Source organism: Procambarus clarkii, chromosome 15 (genome assembly GCF_040958095.1).
Source record: "Procambarus clarkii isolate CNS0578487 chromosome 15, FALCON_Pclarkii_2.0, whole genome shotgun sequence".
NCBI classification, from domain to species: domain Eukaryota; kingdom Metazoa; phylum Arthropoda; class Malacostraca; order Decapoda; family Cambaridae; genus Procambarus; species Procambarus clarkii.
Genome location: NC_091164.1, coordinates 6483454 through 6508323, shown reverse-complemented (window position 1 = coordinate 6508323; position 24870 = coordinate 6483454). Strand labels below are relative to the sequence as shown.

Genomic DNA, 24870 nt, shown 5'->3' with positions numbered 1-24870 from the left:
TATTAGTGAGACTTGGATCTTCCACTAGTCCAATACAAGCGATAGTAGTAGATAAACTTCCTACAGACCTGCAGGTCACAGGGTTAGCTCGCACTGCGAAACATCTTAAACGAAACCGCATGAGGCTAGCAGATTACAAAATAAATTCTGACTGCCTCACTGATGTTGGAATACTTATAGGCGCGGATCATTATTACAAATTTATAACTGGATGCACAAGACAACACGGAATGAATTTGTTGTCATCTGCTGGAGGCAAATTGCTTACTGGACCGGTGCTTTTCCGACAAAATCCAGCGTCGACAAATCAACAGTCTAACAACATAATAGTGGCGTGACTAGGCTTGGAACAGTCACCCCTACGTTTCAGAGAAATATCTGAAGATATTGAGTCTGATCCACCTGTACATCGTCTGTGGGATTTAGACACTTTAGGTATTATCCCTGAACAACCAAGCCCTGATGATATGTGGACTTACCAGCAATATCTGGATACAGTTGTCTATAAAAATAAACAATACTGGGTAAGACTCCCATGGAAGTTGAATCATCCACAACTTCCAGTTAATTATTTTATGGCAGCCTCACAATTGCAGTCTCAATTAGCACGACTACAGAAGCAGCCAGACAAACTGAACATGTATCATCAACTCATCCAACAACAACTTAACAGTAAATTTATTGAAGTTGTAGATAACGATGGCCGAAAAATAGGTCATTATTTACCTCATCACGCTGTGGTGAAAGACTCATTGACAACACCTATTCGTATTGTCTTCAACTGTAGTGCTAAAGTAAAGCCAAGCAGTGTGTCTTTAAATGAATGTCTCCAAACGGGACCTAGCTTAACACAAAGGCTACATGATGTGCTGTTACGATTCCGCACTGGTATTTTCGCCTATACTGCTGATATCAGCAAAGCCTTCCTCCGAGTAGGTTTGCAGGAGGAAGATCGTAACTACACAAAGTTTCTCTGGATTAAGGACCCACTGGATCCTAACAGTGATATCATCACATATCGTTTTGCCTCAGTATTATTCGGAGCTACGTCCTCACCGTTTCTGTTGCAAGCAACATTAGACACACATTTGAGAAAATCAAATAGCCCTTATAAGGCAGACATTAGCAACAACTTGTATGTCGACAATTTCCAGGGAACAACTAATGATCAAACTAATTTGGTAGAAATCTACCATGAGGCTAACCGTGAGCTATTAGGAGCCAATATGCCACTACAGTCATGGGCCTCAAATAATGAATTACTAAACCAGGTAATCGAGAAAGAATTTCCAGGTTATCAGGTACCCAATCAATTAAAGGTTCTAGGCGTGGAATGGAACACCAGTACTGACGAGATGAATGTCAAGTCAGTACAAACCGATAACTCAACCCTTACCATGAGAACATTGCTCTCGTTTGTCAGTCAACCATTTGACCCTTTAGGCTTACTTAGTCCTATATTAATAAGGGGCAAACTCCTAATGCAGGAGTGCTGGCAGAAACATATGGGATGGGATGATCCGTTACCAAGTGAGTTACAAGCTAAATGGCAGATACTCTCAATGGATTTTAATCAGTTAGGTGTTTTGAAATTTCCTCGTAATGCTTCAGGACCAAACTTACCCACCAATTTGCACGTTTTCTGCGATGCCTCTGGCAAAGCATATGGCGCTGTAGCCTACTTAGTTAATAGTGCACAATCAATTTTGCTCACATCTAAAGCAAGAGTTGCTCCCATTAAGAAGAGATCTTTACCTCAAATGGAGTTGACTGCATTGCTGGTGGGAGTAAGATTGGCTCATTGCCTGACAAAGACACTCAATAATATCCACTTTGGTGAGATTGTCGTGTGGTCAGACAATGAGGCAGTCTTACAATGGGTAAGAAATAACAACAATAAGACTCCCTATGTCAGTAATCGTGTTAGGGAAATTCAAGAGTTATCTGCTGGATATAAATTCAGACATGTTCCTACTAAGGACAATCCTGCAGATTATTTATCTCGAGGATTAACGATAAAACAACTTATCAAGTCTTCGCTGTGGTTCAATGGACCTTCATGGCCTGTAGGTGGTCAGTGGCCCAAACAAAAGCCACAAGTCATAGTGACCAATATCACCACTCCCATGAAAGAACCAGAACCTCAACGAATCTTAGCCATTGATCCTCACAATTATTCTAACTTAAGTAAGTTATTAAGAGTGACTGCACATGTGTTTGACTTTCTTGCTAAGATAGGAATTCGACATAAGTTTCCCAATCCTATCCTCTACTGGATCAAACGTGCACAACAAGAGACATATGGAAGCGAATATGAAAATCTTCCAGATAAATTAACTAAGTCTCTAGGTATCTGGTATGATGCCAACACTCATAATATACTAAGATGTGGAGGACGTTTGCTTCATGCAAAAAATGATCTAGACACAAAGAATCCAATTCTTCTACCAAGTCACCACATCATCACTAAACTTCTAGTTTTACATCACCATCAATATGGTACTTTACATGGTGGAGTGTAAGATACTCTCACCGACCTTAGACAAAAGTACTGGCTTCCTCAAGGTCGTCAGACAGTTAAGTCAATTATTAAATTCTGTGTAATCTGTAAAAGATACGATGCTAGAGTATGTCCTTACCCAGGACCTCCACCACTCCCTGAAGAAAGAGTGGTTCATCTTCGTCCTTTTGAAACCACTGGTGTTGATTACACAGGAGCCTTACTTCTCACTGGCAACCCAGACAAGATACCAGTGAAAGCATACATTTGTCTCTTTACGTGTGCTACAACCAGAGGCGTACATTTAGAAGTGACTTCAGATATGAGTGCTGAAGCCTTCATCCAGGCCTTCCGCAGATTTGCAGCTCGCAGATCTTGTCCCAAATTAATGATATCGGACAATGGTTCCAATTTTGTGGCAGGAGAAGCCTGTCTGCGAGAAGTCTGGAGTCACCCAGAAGTACAGTCAGTCCTGCAGAGACGACAATGTCACTGGAAATTTATAGCACCAAGAGCCCCTTGGTAAGGTGGGTTCTATGAGCGAATGATAGGCACAGTCAAGAAGTGTTTAAGAAAAGCCTTACACAGACAAAAGGTCACTTACTCCGAACTCCAAACCATTGTTGTGGAAATCGAGGCGCGAGTCAATAACCTCCCATTAACATACCTGTCTGATGATTTCTCCCAGAGAGAACCTCTGAGTCCCTCACACTTGATACATGGAGGTCTACTGAGCCCTCTCATACCTTTAGCCGAAGAGGACCCCGTAGACCCTTCACATGTAACCAGAGGTGACTTAGTAGAAAGCTACCAGCATCTCTCAAGGGTTATTAACAGGTGGAATGAGGTGTGGACTCGAGAGTACCTCACAGCTCTATGAGTACCACTACGGAGCTTCGAGCCCTTATAATAAAGTACAACTTAAACCAGGGGACCTAGTACTAGTCGACAGTGATGGACCAAGGTCAGAGTGGCCCATAGGCAAGATTGTTGCCATTCATCCAGATCATCAAAGTGTCCTGAGAGTAGTGAAAGTTTTATGCCGAGGCAACACTACTCTAAAAACGTTAGAGAAGCTGGTTCCTCTCGAATTGGCAGAACGAGAGTATCAGCCAGAACCAGTTTCTCCAGTAGTTTCCGAGGACAGTAATTCTGATCCACCGAGCCACCGCCCCACTAGAGCTGCTGCTCAACAATGTAAGCGGAAACTGCAAGCCTATTACAGCTCTGACCAAGAGTGAATCCCTTTACATCCAATTTAGACAACCATGATGATACTGTGGTGTGATGTCAAGTAACAAACCATTACAAGTCACTATGACCCAGGACATTCTCATCACCGTAGATTCTGTTATTTGAATTGTGAGATTTAAATCTTTAATTGTTGTATAGGCTATAAATAAATATTATTTATCTAGAGTATCTGAGAGTTTGCAGACTTTGAGATTTTGTAACATACACATTACATGTCATAGCGACACCAGTCACAGAGTCTATTGTAAGTTTTCTTAGTTATTAGCTTTAGGTAATTCATAATAACATGTTCCATTTAACATGAAATCTGCAAGACTTAAGTTTCTTGTATGTCCTTGATAAATACGGGACATTCGTTATGTGTGTACTAACATACTAATATTAATACTAACTTTGGGATGGGTGTGTCAGTACTCCACATTACACTGCGACCCTAAAATTCTCCCCCCGGAGCTATGTTGGAAATTTCCAACAATAATACAACACTGTTGTATTATTATTATTACTAAATCTACTAATCACTGTAGTAATTAAAATTAACCAACCGTAGAGTTCACATGTACTAATAATTGCATCTGTACAATAAGGCTAGAATTCTTACGTCACCAGACGCCAGTATTGCGTCAGATTCCGTTATAATAAACACATCTATATCCAGTGTGTCAGAGAGTTGAGTCCGATTCTCTATAAAATAACGGTGTTCTGCGTGATAATTATTTACAGATAAACTGATCCCCAACTAATGCCAAATAGAGCGTTTATAGTTACAACTGTTATCTGGTAATAAATTTAACGTCACGCATGAATGCCCTGGAGAGACTAATTCATCTCCATTGCTTGTTTACCATCGTAAAACGGGCGAATAATAATATTTAACTCCTCTGAATAATAAACCCGTCCTTATCCGAGCATTTCAATCGCAACTGCGAGAAATGATATTATTCGTAGTAAATAATTTGTGTATCAAATGCAGGACGCGGAGCTGGGGGCAGAGGAGACGCCATTGCTGGAGTGGACGCAACCGAGAACGGGGAGGAGGAAAGTCGCCACTGTGAGGTGTGAAGAATTGTTGCAGAATATAGCAACTTAGCTGGTTTATAGTGTCATGGGATACCTCGTGGTGGATCGTCAAAGAGAATTAACTTGACGTTTCGCCGGGAACCTGTTAATTGGTTCCGTGTAGACCAACGTGACCGGCCAGAGAAGCGCGTCAGCATCTAGGCTAGGCTCGACACCACGTGTTCATTATTATGACGCCAGAACCTAGGACGCGAGCTTTGGCAAGCCTCAACTTACACAGTGCCCTATTAGCTAAGTACCTTTATTCCCTTTTGATGCATCATTATGGATAGGTTATAGCTGGGTAGCTTGTCGTTACGCCGAGCGACTAAAACAAATCACAGGTTATTATCTGTCTCCACTCTCCATTTTAATTTCTTGAACATAGATATTTAGCAGCCTAATATGTTGCTACTGAATATATTTTGATTTGCAGCGTGTGTGAAGAATTCCCCGAGCTGTCATTTCCCGTGTTAATCATCTCCCAGTGTTCCATGATGAGTTCAGGAGATTCCGAGGATGAATCATAACCGATGTCTTGGAAAACGTCTTCAAGCTAAGACCCTTTTCCGTATTCCTTTAATTTCCGTACAAAACCGCGGAAGAGGGACTCTCCACGGGGGCAAAGAAGGAATAACACGCGGAGAAACATTAGAAATACGAACGGAAAGAGAATCCTGTAGGCGAGATAACCGGACAGAAAGAGGGAGGTGGTGAAGAGGAACAGGAACCGTAGGAGGGGTAAAAGTTCAAGCACGACAGAGGCGAGAGGAAGGATGTTGTAAGGACCGAGCAAGATAGCGAAAACAGTAGCGATCACGGCAGTCCTGGAGAGACAGGAAGCCAGTGTCAACATACAAGCTAAGGACGGGAGTCGAACGAAAGGCACCAGAACTGAGGCGCAACCCAGTATGGTGCAAAGCATCAAGACGGCGAAGAGTAGAAGGAGAAGCAGACGAGTAAGCAGGGCAACCATAATCGAGCTTAGACAGGACGAGACAGGAATGTAAAGCAAGGAGAGTGCGCCTATCTGCCCCCCAAGAAGTATGGGACAAGACCCGAAGGAGGGTAAGGGCCTTAGAGCACTCAACACGGAGGTAAGAGATATGGGGAGACCAAGACAAACGAGTGTCAAAGAATAACCCCAAAAGCTTCGCGGAATCTTTGTACTCAAGGGGATGACCATAAAGTGACAGAGGGAGGAAGAACGACCCGTTTCCGCATAAAAGTCATGGCACAAGTCTTAGAAGTAGAGAACTTAAAGCCATGATCGGTGGCCCAAGACGACATGGCATCAATTGCAAGTTGAAGCCGGCGCTGAATGAGAGGCGAGAATGACGACAATTGAAGTCACCCAGCAGGAGCACAGGCTCTGGCAAGGAGTCCAAGAGGTGTTTCAAATCAGAAAGAGAAAGCGGGACACTCGGGGGGATATAAATGGAACAAACTGTGTACCATTTCCCCACAAAGATACGAGCAGCAGAACAATGGAGAGGCAAAGGAAAAAGTAAAGGAACAAAGAAAACATCAGCGCGAATCAAGAGAGCAGAAGAATTAGGAGCCCCAGCAATGGCTGGGGGGGGGGGAGGGGAGAGAAAGGAATAGCCACGAAAACGACCAGGACGAGCACCAAGCATCGGCTCCTGGAGACAGACACAAAGGGGTGAAAACCGCGAAATCAGAAGTTGGAGTTCGAGGAAATTGGCGTAATAACCTCGAACGTTCCATTGAAGAATAGACATCGACGAGAAGGGAAAGGACAACAACAGAGAACAAGGAAGAAACAAAGGCGAAAGAGCAACACAGCACATTAAAGAATATCAGGGTCAGGATCAGGGTCAGCAAAGTCAGGGTTAGGGCGCATGGGTAAACTGAGCAAAGACGGAGGGAAGGAAGCGGGAGAACAGACCAGAGGTGGGCGGGCGGGGTCCGGAGGAGGAGGAGACAACGGAGAGGAGCAGTCAAGGACAGCAGCAGGAAAAGGGGGAGTAGAAAGAGGGGAGCGCACCTCAGCAAGAGCAGCAACCAAAAGGGAAGCAGGGGCCAAAGAAACCTCCATAGCAGGAACAGGGGGCGCAATCACTGAAATGAGAGGGGAAGGAGCAACAGAGCCAGAAGTAGGGGCTGAGGAAGAAAGCGAAGCCTTCTTACCCGTCAAGGAGGAGGAAGGAGAGGAGCCAGGCTTACGCTTCTGACTTAAAGAGACCGGTGTTCCAGCAACTACGTACCGGGCAACGGATTCCAGTGTCTCAACAGGAAAAGCTGAACGAGAGCACACACGACGGCCGTTAGGAGAGCGATGGACACCCGCCTGCACCGACAGGCGGCGGGGAGAGCCAATATATGGAAGAAGAGGATGGGAAGGAGGATCGGAGGGAGACGAGGAAGAAGACACAGGAGACATGACAGACCGGGTAGAAAGAAGGGGAACCCCAGACAGAGGACCAGGAGGGGAACCCCTCGGGACAGAACGCAAAGGAACAGAGGAGGGGGCAGTGGGCGTATCAGGGTCCAAGGCCCGGAAACGGTTGCGAGTCTGAGGAAGGAGGGAAGGACGAGGAGAGGAAGAGCGCAACACCCGAGCATAAGAGACGTTAGCATAAGGCGGGAGCCGGCGAACCTGGCGCCTCGCCTAAACGCTCCCGGTGCTTCAAGTTGAGGACGGCTGCCTCAAGCTTGTAATGGATACAGGCACGGGAGAAGGTAGGATGGGCCTCACCACAGTTGAGGCAGCGAGCTTGGGGAGAAGTGCACTCCGACAGAGTGACCTTCACCCCCACACAAAGGACAGAGAGAGACAGTCCCAGAGCAGCGGAGGGCACCATGCCCAAACCTCCAGCACTTGTTTCAAAGTCGAGGAGAAGGAATATACTCCTGGACAGAGCACCTAGCACCAGCAAGAATGACAGAGGATGGAAGGGTCCTACCATCAAAGGTGATCTTCAAAACACGAAGGGGTTGACTGCGATGACCACGAGGGGGACGAGTAAACGAGTCAACCTGGATGACAGAATGGCCTTGGGCATCAAGGATATGCCGAATATCATCGTGGCAATCCTGCAGATTCCGAACACAGGTTGCAACATGGGGCGGGAGGAGAACAGTGCCAACACTGGCATTCATCCGAACGTTCTTGGAGACCCGAACAGGGATTTCGCCAAGACAAGATAAGGCAGCCAAGCGGGAAGCTGTATCCTGAGAAGGAGCAGCAACGACACGTGTACCGAGACGAGTGGGGTTGAAGGTAACAGACGCATCCACGGAATCAACAAGATGCCGATGGAGGGAGAAATCGTCAGGAGGCGCAGAATCAAGAGGGAGGAGATCAAAGTATTTGGCCCATGAAGCGGGACCAAACAAGGCCCGATATGCGTCAGTACGGGAAGGAATCGAGCGAGTGCGGCCGGGGCGCGAACGGCGTCGAGAACCCTCAGACAGAGAGGGGTCAAAAGGCGCAGTAGTCACAACGAGAGACTTGGCCGCACCGGGGGACGAAGTGGTCACCACTGGGGGCTGGAGGCTCGACCCAACCACAGAGGAGGGAGGGGAGCTGGGGGAAGAAGTCAGGATGGTCAAAGGAAGAGCAAGGTCGGGGCCCAACGCAGCGGAGGCTACAGAGCCCGGTCTTCCAAGACAAGCCGACTCGGGGGCTTGGTCGCCAACCCCACGAGCCCGAGAGGGTACAACAGAAACATTTAACGACATAGGTACGAAGTAGTAAGTAATTATCAAAAGAAGGCACCAAACCGGGAAGGCTATGTAGCACCATCAAATACGCAAAATAATCAGAGGGCGCTAAATATCACCAAGGATGCCAATACGAGAACAAAAACGCATAAGGCGAACGATATCAAAAGTATCCGAGTCACCAAGAATTCTATCGAGGGACAGGTGACCGCGAGGGGCGGTCTGAAAGCAAGACACACGCTCGTCCTGGAAGTCAGGACATTCAAGAAGGACATGCACGACCGTAAGAGGGACAATGCAACTAGGACAATAAGGAGCAGGGCGGCGCTCCATCAAGTGACCATGGGTTAAGCGAGTATGGCCAATACGCAACCTCGCTAGAGCCGTTTCCCACCGCCGGTTACGGTGGAAGGAGGACGGCCACGAGGAAACACAACATTTAAGAGTACGTAGCTTGTTACCAGTAACAGACAACCAAGAAGCCTGCCAACGGGTAAGGACTGAGGAATGGATAACCGGGTAAAAGTCGGAATACGGAATGCCTTTACGAGAGATGGGACAAGAGCGGACAGCTTCCTTAGCGGCAGCATCCGCACGCTCATTTAAAGACACGCCAATATGGCTGGGAACCCAACAAAACTCAACCGACTTAAATTTACTGTGAACGAGAAACAGCCAATGCTGGATCTCGACAACTACCGGATGAACTGGATTAAAGCACCCGAGAGCCATGAGGGCACTACGAGAGTCAACAACAACCACAAAGGAAGACTGACAACGAGAAAGCAGGAGACGAAGAGCATAGAGAATAGCATAAAGTTCCGCTGTAAAGATGCTAGTCTCCGGAGGCAAGACATAGGTACGAAGAGTGATAAATTCATCCACGAATGTGCCCCCATACCCACCATGGAGCCACAATTAGAGGCAGGACACCCAACAGGAAGCTATCGCCGATCATGCCGGGGCCCCCTAGGGGTGCGTCGTGAGTATACGCCCCACAAACGCCACCTTAAGAACCGTCAGTCCGTCGAGATCGGGTTCAGCGACGAAAGGGGGATTGACAATAAAAGGTTTCCCTCGCTCGAGATGTTGGGTACTACAGTTCTACGGGTGCAAGAGTATGCCTCCTCAAGCACCCGGGCATCAAAATAGAAGAAGTCCAAAGAAATAATCCAAAACAAGCAAAAAGGTCGGCAGGAAACGACAAGCAGATAGGAGAAGAGGGGGGAGAAAAACGAAACATAATGAAAAGGAAAAGCAATCCGGCACAATTAGAAAGACAGCAGCAGGAGTGCAAGGCCATAAAAGGACAGAGGACTGTCCCATGGAGCATCACACTCTGGCAGCCGTCCACGAAGCCCCCTCACGACGCCAACGGGCCGGATGGGGAGGGGGAATTGGGGTGTAAAAGTGCGAACGCCATTACTGTAGACCCGAGAGTGGTAAATCACTAATTATCAAGGCGTTAAGAATAAAATAATATTAAGGAATTAAACCTTTTAATACCTTTAGGAACAAATACAGTACCTCGATGAAGTTGGCTGATGACACAGCAGTTAGTACACAAACACTACGAGGATACCTCTCATATGATATCTATCATTTTTAACTTGTTCTTATCAGTACTGACTTATTGTCGTCTGTCTGCATAAGCAGACACAAGCCAAGAGTGCATCCGGTGATGGATTACAATACTGTGAGTCAAGAGCATTACATATATGAACGAAAGGATTTATCTAGTGCTTAAAGGAAGTGTCAAACAACCGAGCTTGTTTGATGAAGAAATATGTCACGCAAAGATAACCAAGAAAAAACATACTATAAATAATATATCCACATCCGTAACATATCTTTCGTATCAGTTGAGACTAAGAGTTGTATATATCTAGTGTCTTGTCCAATGACAGGATGTAGCTAGTGTCTTGTCCAATGACAGGATGTAGCTAGTGTCTTGTCCAATGACAGGATGTAGCTAGTGTCTTGTCCAATGACGGGATGTAGCTAGTGTCTTGTTCAATGACAGGATGTAGCTAGTGTCTTGTTCAATGACAGGATGTAGCTAGTGTCTTGTTCAATGACAGGATGTAGCTAGTGTCTTGTTCAATGACAGGATGTAGCTAGTGTCTTGTTCAATGACAGGATGTAGCTAGGTCCTAGAGAATGCTAGTACAGGATAGTCTGGATGGCTTTGGGAGGTATCTTGAAGTTGAGGAAATATGAGGAGCCGTCTGTCACTGTCAGCTGTTCTTCATCATCATCCCTGTGAACAAAAATAACGACACGTTAGCAAAGCGGAGAAGTTCTCGTTGTTCAAGTCCCTCTTGAATTCGTTTTTTTTTAAATCAGGAAGTTAAGGGTCCTCTGGTAGGTTAGGAGGCAGGAAATTCTCCTAATTTTTCAAAACGTCATAAAACAACCCGTCCTCTTAAAAATAACGTCGCTTTTCTCTCTTATGCACACTTGGCCAAAAATGGACGTAATTTGAAATAAAATCGGCTCACGAAAGTGATGTACTGTCCCGTTTTCTGTTTGGGTCCTACAGCTTAGGCTGTTAGGTTAGGAGAGAACATTTTCAATTAACGTTTTTCATGACGTTTTGAAACTTTAGGAGAATTTCCTGCCCTCCTAACCTACAAGAGGACCTTAACTTACTGTTTTGGAAAAAAAAGGGCAAATTTATTTTTAAAAATTTTCATTTTCAAATTACGTCCACTTTCAGCCATACGAGCAAACGGACAAATTCAGACGTAATTTGTAAGAGGACAGGTTGATAAATAGACAAAAATCTGCTAATAATGCTTAAAGTTCTATTTTCTATCCAGGACGGTGGATAGACTCATAATAACTATAACAGTTATTATGAGTCCATAATAGAGGAAAGATACACATTTATTCTTATATATAATACCACAATATTTTGGATTTGTGCAAAGATACAATTGTTTTAATGAGGGTTCCTTGGAGTCCGTTCAGTTACACAAAGCCAACGAAGCCAGGCAATATCTTAGAATTCTCTGTAGGTAAAGAAAAAAATGTAACATTATAGTAAACAATGTCAGTACTGACTGTAGAACTTTAAAAGGCATAATTTTACTTCGAAATAAACTAGTTTTATAATAAGACGTAAATAGGTATCAGGTGACAACCGATCAATGGGAGCCGTGATGTAAGAAATATTGATACTGATTACGTTTGTTAATAATACTTAACGTTTTAAATACACTCTGATTGGCTTAAATATAAACGTTATTATGACCACATTTCATAGACTGTAGCTTATGTGTGAACAAAGACAAAGTTATACATCGCCGGTGTTCAGGCACTATAATTTACACTATTATAATTCCCGGTCTGAAAACAAGTATATGTGATTGGACACTTCTCCAGCCGAGGCAGCACCGTGATTGGCTGAACAATAATATGAACAATGTTACCTTCTCTCTGCTTGTCCAAACGAAAAGCACTAGTGACATCTATCGAAAATTAAGTTGCTAATTGCTAATTAGCAACAATTAACTAATTAGCACCAAAATTACTAATAACTGCATATGATCACCTTTTGAACCATGCGTACAGATCTGAGAGAGAACTGAAGAACACTTCATAACACAACGACATAAGAAGAAATACATGACACTTCATGAATCTAGGTTCCAGACGAGTGGCAAGATGTGATAATAGTTCCTTATAACAACTTAATGTTAATACAAACCAGTCTCTTAATATACATAAAGTGTATTATGTGTGATATTATATAAGTATAAGTGTGTAAAATATTGTGCATACATAATTTCTAAAATCAGTCATGATTGATTTCGTACAGTGTAAGCAAGAATTTTCAGGCCTCTATAGTTGGCCTTCAGTGAATTGGTTAATTTAGTTTTCACTACATACATTTGTACCTACCGTACATGCTTAATGATAGTGACAATGTATGATTATTTTCCTATTTGAACAAAACTTGGTCAAGATCGTACATATAAACAACAATGAATACAACGTTACCTTTGTATGTCATAAGTCGGCTGTATTTTGCAACAAGACACAATTGAAACACCCTGAGAGATAACATATTGAGCTCGAATCAGTTTCCTTTCTTACTTGTTGAGGACAACGACGACAGTGCGTCCTGACGGGTCGATGAAGGCGGCCGCCTCCAGCCAGTTTGACGAGGTCGAGCTGGAGATCCGCTTAGCACCGGGAACCACGAACTTGCTCAAATGACCGATGGCATAGAACATTGGCTGCTTGTAAAACTCCTTAGCTTCCTGCAGAGGTAAAATGTAATTGGTATGAATCAGTTATATAACTAATATAATTCATCCATATTCATTAGTTTCAGTGCAAGCAATTATATGTGCCAGTTAACTTCACTTAACTTATTCCTGAGAGGTCCACATGCCAAGAAGTTCTACAATAATCCTAGGTCCACTAATTACAATTAATATATCTTCCCAAGGATACAGACATCACCCAGGACGCCGTGAGGTAACCTGCTGAATGTTAATCTATTTAACAAAGTGGGGAGAAGCTTGTAACATAAGCCCTAAGAATGGAAACATCGTTAGCCAGTCTAACTCGAAATGTGGTTTAGTACAGACACTCAAAAGATACACCTCGGATCTTAAACACCATCGACATTCATCAGCAACAATGCGACACTCGTCGAGCCCAGTTGCTACTCTCACAAGAATCTTCAGCCTCGCTACAGAGCAGACAGCCAGACTATGGTCGTATCAGAGCTTCCAGCTCTCATCTTGCATTATAGCTCATAGATCCCTCCAAATTCGAGCTCCCTGCTACGCTCTCACCCCACATCCGAACTTCACACTCTCACTCCGCACCCGAGCTCACCCCGCATCCGAACTCCATGCTCTCACCCCGCATCCGAGTTCCACGCGTTCACCCCACATCTGAGCTCCATGCTTTCACCCATATCCGAGTTCCATGCTTTCATCCTGCATCCGAGCTCTATGCACTAATGCTCTCACTCCGCATCTGAGCTCCACGCTCTATGCTCTCAACCCATACCCGAGCTCTATATACCCCCCGGCCTTACTCAAGTTCTCTGCTCCCTGATTCAGGCCTCGTCTCAGCTGTCACAACACGCCACTGCATTACAACCATCTGACTTCTGTAACCAAGCCTTAAAAAAATATAAAAACCACAAAAAACTTTGTTTCGACACCCAGACTCATACGTAAACAAACGTTACTATTATTACACTGCGAATTCTATAAATATGAACATTGTAATGTTCATATGTATGGGATTAGAGTGCCTTCCAACAGACACCTCTGCAAAAAGCTAATATAGTGTGTATTCTTTGAAACACCTTAGAGACATATGCTCTACAGAACTACATCAGCAACTACATGTCTAGTATATTAATTACCGACAGAAGAACCACTTCAGAATTATATATAATACAATCTAAACTATATTGAATGACTAGAGAATTGAGGATAATATTTGGTGTATACTGACGGCGTCGATAATGACGGGAGCGTCGAGGAAGATGTTAGCCCAGTTGGGTCCCCCCAGCGTGTCCAGAGCCATGTTCCAGTCCACCCAGCCCGTCGAGTAGTGGTTCACGGCCTGCAAACATCACAACATTTTACCATAATACAATACTTTTTATAGAGAGAACGATCTTTTCCTGCACGTTTGAGGAAGAACAATAAATGGTCATTAAAGTGCTATATTTATTTTGCTAACGTAATTATAACTGAAGGCGGTACTCACATCCAACATGGAGTGGACGTACTGTTCAGCACGCAGCCATGACCCAAGATTGACACTTAATTCCGACCCCTCAACGTCCCATCCTGAAAAATATATTTATTCGTCACTGTATAAAGTATATAATATGTTAAAGATGAAGGTCAATTCTAGCAAATAAATACATGTATATATTAACGATTAGGTTGTTGGGGGCAGTGCCTGGGGTCGACCCGCTATTAAGGACAGATCATGAAACTATGTACTTGGCAGTCACTATTTCATTTCCACTGGCTTCATAGGGATCGTCATGGGAACCAATGTACCTGACAAAAGGGCAATGGGGCCTCGTCTAGATCAGTCTATGCCAGTTTTCTAACACCTACCATTCACCCTACAGAACTTTTATACAAAGTTCCCCCAAGCATCTACGTTTCAAACATGAACATACATAATTCTATTATGTGTGTAAATCACGAAAATTAACGTGATGAAAAAGTGATAGTGTCAGACCACGAAGGAAGGATTGAAACAGTAATTTCCTTAAGTACTTTCGTATTTAACAATACATCTTCATAAGCATGGATTTACAAATCAGTAGATTGGTTATATCGGCAGGAGAGAGGTGAAGTAAAGTGGGGGTACAATGACACGTATATGAATGGGATTGGGTGGATATAAATAAATGGACCATTAAAAACAAAGGAGAAGATAGACCATATCAACACTTTCGGCAGCCTCCTCCATGGGAAGAATCGAGTCTAAAGATAATCATTGAAGGAGTTCCAGTTAAAAAAATCGGCATGCGACTCTCAGAGGCTCAAAGCAGTCATAGAACAACAAAATGGAAACTAGACCTACAACGACTCTTCTTCACAGATGGATCAGTTGATCAAGAGAGGTTCTGCTGGGGCAGCAGTTTACACTAACAACCATGAAGCTTACTGGAGCATGAATAGTGGGTGCTCAACATTGCAAACAGAATTATATGCCCTGAAGGAGGCAATAAACTATACAATTTAGAATAATTTGCATGATGTCATCATTCATACCGACTAAATCTTTGCTCCAGGCATTGTTATCCAGTCAGCACAGAGATAATATACAACTCCTCACAGAAATCAAACAGGAAAAGTAAGTAATTATCAAAGGAAGGCACCAAACCGGGAAGGCTATGTAGCACCACCAAATATGCGGAATAATCAGATGGTGCTAAATATCACCAAGGATGCCAATACGAGAACAAAAGCGCACAAGGCGAACGATATCAAAAGTATCCGATTCACCAAGAATTCTATTGAGGGACAATTAACCGTGAGGGACGGTCGGAAAGCAAGACACGCTCGTCCTGGAAGTCAGGACATTGAACAAGAATGTGCACGATCTTAAGAGGAACAATGCAATTTGGAAAATAAGGAGCAGGGCGGCACTTCATTAAGTAACCATGAGTTAAACCGTGTATGGCCAATACGTAACCTAGCCAGAGCCATTTCCTATCGCCGGTTACGGTGGTAGGAAGACGGCCATGAGGATACACTACTCTTAAGAATACGCATTTTGTTACCAGTAACAGGAGACCAACAACCCTGCCAACGGGTAAGGATGGAGGAATGAATAACTGGGTAAAAGTCTGAATAAGAAATACCTTTACGGGAGATGGGACAAGTGGGGATAGCTTCCTTAGCGGCAGCATCTGCACTCATTTCAAGACACCAACATGGCTGGGAACCGAACAAAACTACAACATAGAGAGAAAAAAAAAAAAAAAAAAAAAAAAAAAAAATCTAGGGCTGTCAATCACCCTAAATTGGATACCAAGTCACATTGACAGAGGGTAATGAAAAGGCAGACTCTCTAGCAAAAACTGCCACCGCTCTCACTGATGTACAGGTTCAAATACCTCCAAGTTTTTCACAGATTATGGAGCAAATCAAGAAGAAAATACTCCCAACTATCAAAAGTCGCCACAGAGCCAAAGTAGCAGAAGGAAGATCCACTGCGATATGGTACGAACAAGCCACTGGGTACTACTCTTTCAAGCCTGACAAAAAGATATCCAGAGATATTGCAGTAGCCATACACAGACTCAGACTTTGTTACAAGTCCTACTGGGAGGTAATAAACCCAATATTCAAAAGAGTATCAAATCTGTGGAATAGAAGTAGAGGTGCCCTGTTGCACTACTTACTGGAATGTAAAGCTACTGAAGCCCTGCGCATCAAACTCTACATTAATCCAACGACAGCAGCTGTATTAGATGCACATTCCACAGCAACTACAATGATTAGAAAAGCCGTTGAAGAATGGGACTCGCTAGTGAACATTCTGCACCTACATCTGCCACCAAGATAATGTTAAAACAAGACCATACAAAGCGATATTTTCAAGACTTTCCTTACAAATTGATCTTTTCCTATAATTTTTTCAATACTACCTTATGCTTTACAAGCTTTGCTACATACAACCTACAAGTACTAAAGCCAAGGGTGTACGCGAGTGCGTCATTTGCAAGCACACAGAATGAAGAAACAGGAAGCGAAAATTTATCTGTACCTGGTGCATTGGGAGCGTAGTCGCGCTGTGTACCATGGGCTACTTCGTTGATTATTACTCACGAAGTACTGAGGGTGTAATACAGTGTGTTACTGTGTAAATAATGTGTGAAACTGTACATGTTAAAATTTCACTAAAATTACAATAGGTAATATTGCGACAATAAACATTTGTGGACACATTACCGACACATTGTTACGGCCACTATGGGTCTCAACTGGGCTCTTTGCTGGAGGAACCAAAGTGCTATAGTATCCGACCCCAAGTCGGTAGTGGCTGTCAAGGAGTAGGCTTGGTAATGCAAGTAATATAACATGGGGGAGTTTAAAGGAATACGGCACTTCATCAATTATCAATATATTCACCTTTCCCATAACCTTAAATAGAATCATAAACGAAGTATTACTACAATGATATATACACATGTGTCGCTCTCATAGGACACTAAGCGCTCCTCGATGCTCATGCAATGCAGCCTTGTCAACTTCCGTGTTTCCTCAACACACAGTACCGTCCTCAACCAGTACTGGGAAACGCCAACGAATCTACCCTAGTCATGGGCCAGCCTATCCACAGTCTCACTAGGTGCTCCTTGTGAACGCTCACAATCACTCTCCAGCCTGGTGCTGGCAGAGGACATCAACCACGCGCTGCTGGGCATCTACACGAACAAATACAAAAGGTAGCAAACCCCTGGCAGGAGCTTCTTGCAACTAGCTAGTTACTCTCCTCCGTAGCACCTCACTGTCGGTAGTCTCTTCCTCTAGCCAGTCCCGGGATACGCCGAATTCTCCCACTGCCACTTCACAGGCAGACAGCAGATACTACTCAGTTCCTTTTCGGCGGTGGCTCACTGCTCACGTAAAGCAGGATGTAGTAGAGAGATAATAGGCAACCCTGGGTAGACTGACTACCCTCGTACCACTGTAGCCCTACTTCGCCTCTGTGGATACAGACACGTCATCAGTAAATTAGCCAGTACTGGAGACACTAGGAAATACCACTTACGGATTCTGACATAAACATACAACTCCTCCCACAATAGATGGCATTGATTTTCTAGGCACCACCTCACCAGAGGTCAGCAACAGCGACTCTTCAGGCTGATCAGGGCAGGAATTTAGCGTCTCTTGCAGGTATCATACTGCCACCGTCAGATGGCCTCGTCCATTTAGTGGGGGTTTAGGGAGCAGACTCACAGATGGCATTGACGTCGCTGCTCCATGCTCCGACAATGGAGTCGGGTTCGTAACACAGCTTATGCGATGTGGACGTGTCTATTGTTCATTAACCAGGCCACATTCTGTATAACAACTAAGCTGGAATATTTAGGTTACTGACCCAGTTTGGCATAGTAGACTAACCATTAGTAGCAAATTTCTAGCAACCTAATAATTTCGATTTTGTATAAAATAATTAAACCCCCCACAACCTGTGAAAGAAATCTACTAGCAGGGCAGTTTATAAATATACAGTCTGCTTTACTTAGAAGAAATAAAAAATAAAATAAATATAAATAATTCAATAAATTAAATAATTAATAAATTATTAAATAAATAAATTCCTGCTAGTCGCTTTTCCCCAAATGGGTATGCCTGTCGGGTGAGCCCTGGTAGTGCAGGTTAGAAATCTGGTTGGGTCACAGAGTTCTTAGTGATTTATGGTTTGGAGACCATTCAGGCTTTCTTTCGCATTTGTAGGCTCAGTGCACCCACTTTCGGAACTCCACTAAAGATTGACAGTTGTGAAGTTTTCTAATGCATGGCAGAATTCTTGGCAGACTTCCAAATTATAATAGTTTTGTGGGGTCGTTGGCTGAGTGGATAGTGACAAACTGGAATGAAAAAGAGACGGCAAGGGATACACTACCTATATGGATCATGTAGCACAGTGGTCTATGTCCTCGACTTACAATCCTAAGTCCTGGGTCCAATCCCTGGACAGGACAGAAACGGTTGCACACGTTTCCTTTCACCTGATGTCACTGTTTACTTAGCAGTGAATAGGTACCGTAGAGTTAGGCAACTGTTGTGGGTTGCATCCTGGGGAAAGGTCAGAAGTTGTCCTAGACTATAGGCTTAGTGGGGACCTCGATAAGTCTATAAGTACTGGATTTATTTCTCCCAATGTCGGGAATTATTGCCTTTTGTGTAAAGAATACATCTAACCTGATGGTGAAGACTGCACTGTCAAGCCAGCTTCTGGAATACTGTCCGCGCAAGACACTACATATCATCATTCATGTCATTCTTATTGTGTTCACAAGTTTGCTCGCTGGAATAGTCTCTCTGCTCCATACTAGCATTACTTATACAGGATGTCGGCTTTCTTCTCACCTTGACAGGCCTCTGTGTACAGAATAAACCTTTCTGGAGAGAGAGCGTGGATCTTGTCCAGAATTTCCGGGGAAATGATGTTGTCAGAATACCAGTGTACGGCCGTTCCATCGATGTATTTAGCACACTCGGGGTCTGCAAGCATCTGTAAAGTCATTTATTATGTCATTGTTTTAACAAATATATGTGTAGCGAGTATAAACAATATGCTCTTTCCAAACTCATTAGGTAAATAAGAGAAGCAAATATCTCATTATCACTAATGACCACTGTGGAGAAATGCCCGACAGACTTCTGGAACATTATCTGACACAGTGCACAGTTACAAACCCATTAAGATCTCAACTTAGATTCAACAGAGCAGAAGAAGTTGTTAAACACATATGGCAAAATCTTACTGAAGCGACCATACGAGTCATAAATTCTCATACTCCGCCCAAGTAAAGCGGAAACAAGCAACACTTAGTGGGCCAGCCAGAGGCTTAGGGCCCGCGCAAGAATATCCCTGAAAAAAGCACTAATGACATCACTCAAATCTTTTCCCTAATTACAGTTAATATTCCTTCCACCCTTCCAACCTATTGGGAGGATGATGAGATGAGGTGTAGTCCAATCATATAAGCAATCAAGAAAGAGTAACCATCAGTATAACTTCCACAGTGATTCAATAAACTTCAGTACAGATGCTTCAGAGTTACCACACCTCTTCAATCTCAAGAATGTAGCACTCGGCGTATGCAGTTCTAATCGACCCCAAGATGCTTCAGCTTCGATACAGAGCAGACAGCAGACTACGACCGCATGGAGCTACCACGCTCTCGGACTCATTGAGTTTAGACACTCTCCATCTCACCGAGTTTAGACACTAACCATCTCATCGAGTTTGGACACTCACCATCCCGCATTGAGCCGCCGCGCTCTCACGCATCGAGCTCAGAGACTCTGGCCTCACTCAGTTCTCTGCTCTGCTCCAAGTTCTGTCTCAATATCTACGACACTGCCAACAACTGACTGCTGTAACCAAGACTACGAAATATATATGAAAGACCACTAAACACTGTGTATCTAATTCACCCAACAACGTAACATAATTGTACACTTCATTGGTGACCCCAGAGAGTTTTGACAATACCCAGCCACCCAGCCCGGACAATTTACAATATGGCCTACTGTAGACCACTGCCACCTGTTGTGGAACGCTGTCTGCAACCTTGCCACAGTTATGACTTTCCGCGATCATCTCTGCATTTTCATCTGCTACGGCTTGCTGCACCACGATCGTTATTTACTCATCCAACAGCCTCATCAGTAACTACATCATGCGGGATCTACAGCCTATCCTGCTGACTCTCCGTCGTTGCCAGGGCACTGCTGGTTCTACAGAGGACTCCCACGACAACTGCTCTTCAACAGATTCATCTACACATTTACTGCATTCTGCTATGCTGCCGACTCAAGCACTTTCCTTGCGCAGAACAGGACCTACAGCTTGCATTTCCGACTCTTTGTCGCGTCCAGGACAATTCAGCTCTAACGGTGATTCCCTCGTTGTCCTAACTAGGTGCCTACATTACCTCCTATGGTCCTGGTGCCCAAGCGCATCCGCCCCGGATCTAAATGCTCCACCAGAGACCAAGGACGCAAGAATCGTGCACATTCTTCTCTGCTGCTACACCGAGCTTGTCTACATGCTGCCTGCATCTTTTGGTACTGGACTACATGCTCCACGGCGACCCAGGGAACAGTAGCCTTGTATTTTTTATATATTTTTTTTTCATTCCTGGCAGGGGGAGTTCTGTAGTGAGTATAAACAATATACTCGTTCCAAACTCATTAGCTAAATGAGAGAAGCAAACCTCTCATTAGCACTAATGACATCACTTAAATCTTTTCCCTAATTACAGGTAACATTCCTTCCACCCCACCGACCTATTGTAGGATGATGAGATGAGGTGTAGTCCAATCATATAAGCAATTGAGAAGCGAGCAACCATCATCATCTTCAGTCACGGGAGACATCTCCCGTCACGCAGGGTGCAGTCGCACCTCCACAGATCTCCAGTATCATCTATTGATACTGGAAATGGCTCAAAAGGGCCACCACTTATGGGCTATTCATGCCCAAGCCACCTTTTGGGTGGCTTAATCTTCTCTCTCTCTCTCTCTCTCGAGCAACCATCAGTATAATTTCCACAGTGATTCCGTTAACTTCAGTACACACACTTCGGAGTTATCATACCTCTTCAACACCAAGAATGTAGCACTCGGCGTATGTAGTTCTAATCGACCCCCAAGACGCTCCAGCTTCGACACAGCACACAGCAGAATACGACTGCATCGACCTACCACACTTTCGGCCTCATCGAGTTTAGACACTCATCATCTCATCGAGTTTAGACACTCACCATTTCATCAAGTTTGGACACTCACCATCCCGCATCGAGCCGCCACGGTCTCCGGCATGGAGCTCCGCGACTCCGGCCTCACTCAGCTCTCTGCTCTGCTCCAAGTTCTGTCTCAACGTCTACGACACTGCCAGCAACTGACTGCTGTAACCAAGACTACTAAAATAAATATGAAAGCCCACTGTGAACCTAATTCACCCAACAACATAACATAATTGTACGTTACACACAAGAAGTGTTCAAAATGTCAACCTGTCCTCAGGGAGGAAATCCACTCACGGTAATGGATTCAGAACGACAACGTAATTAGTGCTATTATCTTCTCTCTTTCCATGGTTAAGTTCGATTAAGGTTACTTTATTTTGAGGTTTAGTTACGTTGCATTAAGTTGTGCCAAAATATGATATATAGAATTTGAAAACTATTTAAGTGTACCTTTGAATTTCGTTTACAGAAAATCAAATTCATTAGGTTGTTTCAAAGAAAATGTTTTAAGCATACTCTTTTTCATATTATAAGCCAACGATTTATAATACATTATAGATATAAATTGAGAATAATCTCTGTTTAGGACGAAGGTTAACTTGCCATTTTACAAGTCGACAATTACTGGAATTGTAATATGCTTTCAGACCATCACAAATATCTTGAACAACTATCCATGTGGTTTGACGGCGGTATTTCACTGAATGTAACGGATTTGCTCGGTGTGTGGGCTCCAAAATTTATGATCATAGCATAAGTATTAACCAAAAAGACGAAGATTTCTTAGAGATATATATGTCATTCATGTAAGTGTTATTTTAAATAAACACATGGATGAACTTTCAATGCTTTCCAATTCAATCTTTTCTTTGATTAAATGTTTTCAACATCAGTAATAAAGTATGTTATATAATGAAATATTATTAACTTAATGTTCAACATATATATATGTATGTATATATATATATATATATATATATATATATATATATATATATATATATATATATATATATATATATATATATATATATATATATATATATATATATATATATATATATATATATATATATATATATATATATATATATATATATATATATATATATATATATATATATATATATATATATTTTTTTTTTTTTTTTTTTTTTTTTTTTTTTTTAAAGTTTGTGAGGGTACCACCTCTGGTGCCAATGTGGGGACCCATAGCCTCGGAGAAGAAAATAAAAAGTATTCAGAGGAGACCTTGTGGTCTCTCACTGAACACTAATATTATCTTCTCCTACCACCCCCATTCTTTTGTATGTACATATATATATTTACTTTATTTGAACTTTGTTACAAATATATATATATATATATATATATATATATATATATATATATATATATATATATATATATATATATATATATATATATATTAATAAATAAATAAATTTTTATACAGGAAAATAAAAATACATAGTTGATTTACAAACATAATGTTGGATTTATAGATAGAGCTAGTACATACAATACCAAAATCCACTAAATACGCATAGCGTATCGGGCAAGGTGTGGGGGAAAAACCCACTTAGACTAAAACTTAATAGTAATTGGGATTAGGTACAAATTGTATATTGATTAGGTAAATATATAAATAAATAAATTGATTATGTATAAATAAATGTCACAGATAAATTCGATTATTGTTGCAGGTCAAACAATTTTTTTTCTTTGAGTAAGTAATTATCACAAGAAGGCACCAAGCCGGGAAGGCTGTGCAGCACCATCAAATGTGCGGAATAATCAGAGAGGCACTAAATATCACTAAGGATGCCAATATAAGAACAGACACGCATAAGACGAACGATATCAGAAGTATTCGATTCGCCGAAAATTATATTGAGGGACAGGTGACCGCGAGGGACGGTCGGGAAGCAAGGCACACGTTCTTCCTGAAGTCAGGACATTCGACAAGGATATGTCAGGACATTCGACAAGGATATGTCAGGACATTCGACAAGGATATGTCAGGACATTCGACAAGGATAGGTCAGGACATTCGACAAATATATGCACGACCGTAAAAGGGACAATGCAGTTTGAACAATAAGGAGTAGGGCGACGCTCCATTAAGTCCCTGTGAGTTAAGCGTGTATGGCCAATACGCAACCTTGCCAAAGCCGTTTCCCACTGCCGATTACAGTGGTAAGAGGAAGGCCATGGGTTATCTCCCTTGAGGTTATCTTGAGATGATTTCGGGGCTTTTTAGTGTCCCCGCGGCCCGGTCCTTGACCAGGCCTCCACCCCCAGGAAGCAGCCTGTGACAGCTGACTAACACCCAGGTACCTATTTTACTGCTAGGTAACAGGGGCATAGGGTGAAAGAAACTCTGCCCATTGTTTCTCGCCGGCGCCTGGGATTGAACCCAGGACCACAGGATCACAAATCCAGAGTGCTGTCTGCTCGGCCGACCGGCTCCCTGGGAACGTGCCCATGAACTCGTGTTCTACTCTCAAGAACATGCAGTTTGTTCAACCTGTCCCTCTTACAAATTACGTCTGAATTTGGCCGTTTGCCCATATCGGCGAAAATGGACGTAATTTGGAAATTAACAAAAATTTAATTTTTTTTTTTTTTTTTTTTTTTCCAAAGCAGTAAGCTAAGGGTGTTCTCGTAGGTTAGGAGGGCAGGAAATTTGCCTAAGGTTTCAAAACGTCATGAAAACGTTAATTGAAAGTTTCGTCCACTAACCTAACCGAGCAAGCCAGAGGACTCAAACAGAAAACGGGACAGTACATCACTTTCGTGAGCCAATTTCATTTCAAATAACGTCCATTTTTGGTCTTGGCGCACATACGAGCGAAAAGCGACGTTATTTTTAAGGGGACGGGCTGGTTTGTTACCAGTAACAGAAGACCAACAACCCTACCACCGAGCAAGGATGGAGGAATGAATAACTGTGTAAAACTCAGAATAAGAATACCTTTACGGGAGATGGGACAAGTGCGAATAGCTTCTTTAGTGCCAGCGTCCGCACGTTCATTTATGGACACATCAATATGGCTGGGAATCCAGTAAAACTTCACTTTCTTAAATCTACTGGAGATAAGAAATAGCCAATGTTGTATCTCGCCTACCACTGGATTGACTGGATTAAAGGACTCCAGAGCCAAGAGGGCACTGCGAGAGTCAACTACAACAACAAAGGAGGATTGACAGCGAGAAAGTAGTTGACGAAGAGAATAGAGAATAGTATATATTTCTGCCGTGAAGATGCTAGTCTCCGGAGGCAGGCGACACGTATAGGTGTAGTCAGGAAAAACAACAGAGTAGCCTAGATCGTCTGCAGATTTAAACCCATCGGTGAAGACGGGAA

At 43.0% G+C, this 24870-nt stretch overlaps 1 protein-coding gene across 3 annotated transcripts in view; it reads right to left on the bottom strand.

Annotated features, from left to right (window-relative positions):
- Window positions 1-9982: 9982 nt before the first annotated feature.
- LOC123759093 (lysosomal acid glucosylceramidase-like) overlaps window positions 9983-24870 on the bottom strand; it is a 37060-nt gene continuing 22172 nt past the window's right edge. For all 3 annotated transcript variants that reach the window (XM_069324934.1, XM_069324935.1, XM_045743947.2), the window contains 5 exons: window positions 19111-19255; window positions 14246-14328; window positions 13988-14098; window positions 12602-12768; window positions 9983-10760 (listed from right to left, as the gene is read on the bottom strand). In XM_069324934.1, coding sequence (XP_069181035.1) covers window positions 10664-10760; window positions 12602-12768; window positions 13988-14098; window positions 14246-14328; window positions 19111-19255 — 603 coding nt within the window. In that variant the 3' untranslated portion in view covers window positions 9983-10663. The remainder of the gene's footprint in view (window positions 10761-12601; window positions 12769-13987; window positions 14099-14245; window positions 14329-19110; window positions 19256-24870) is intronic.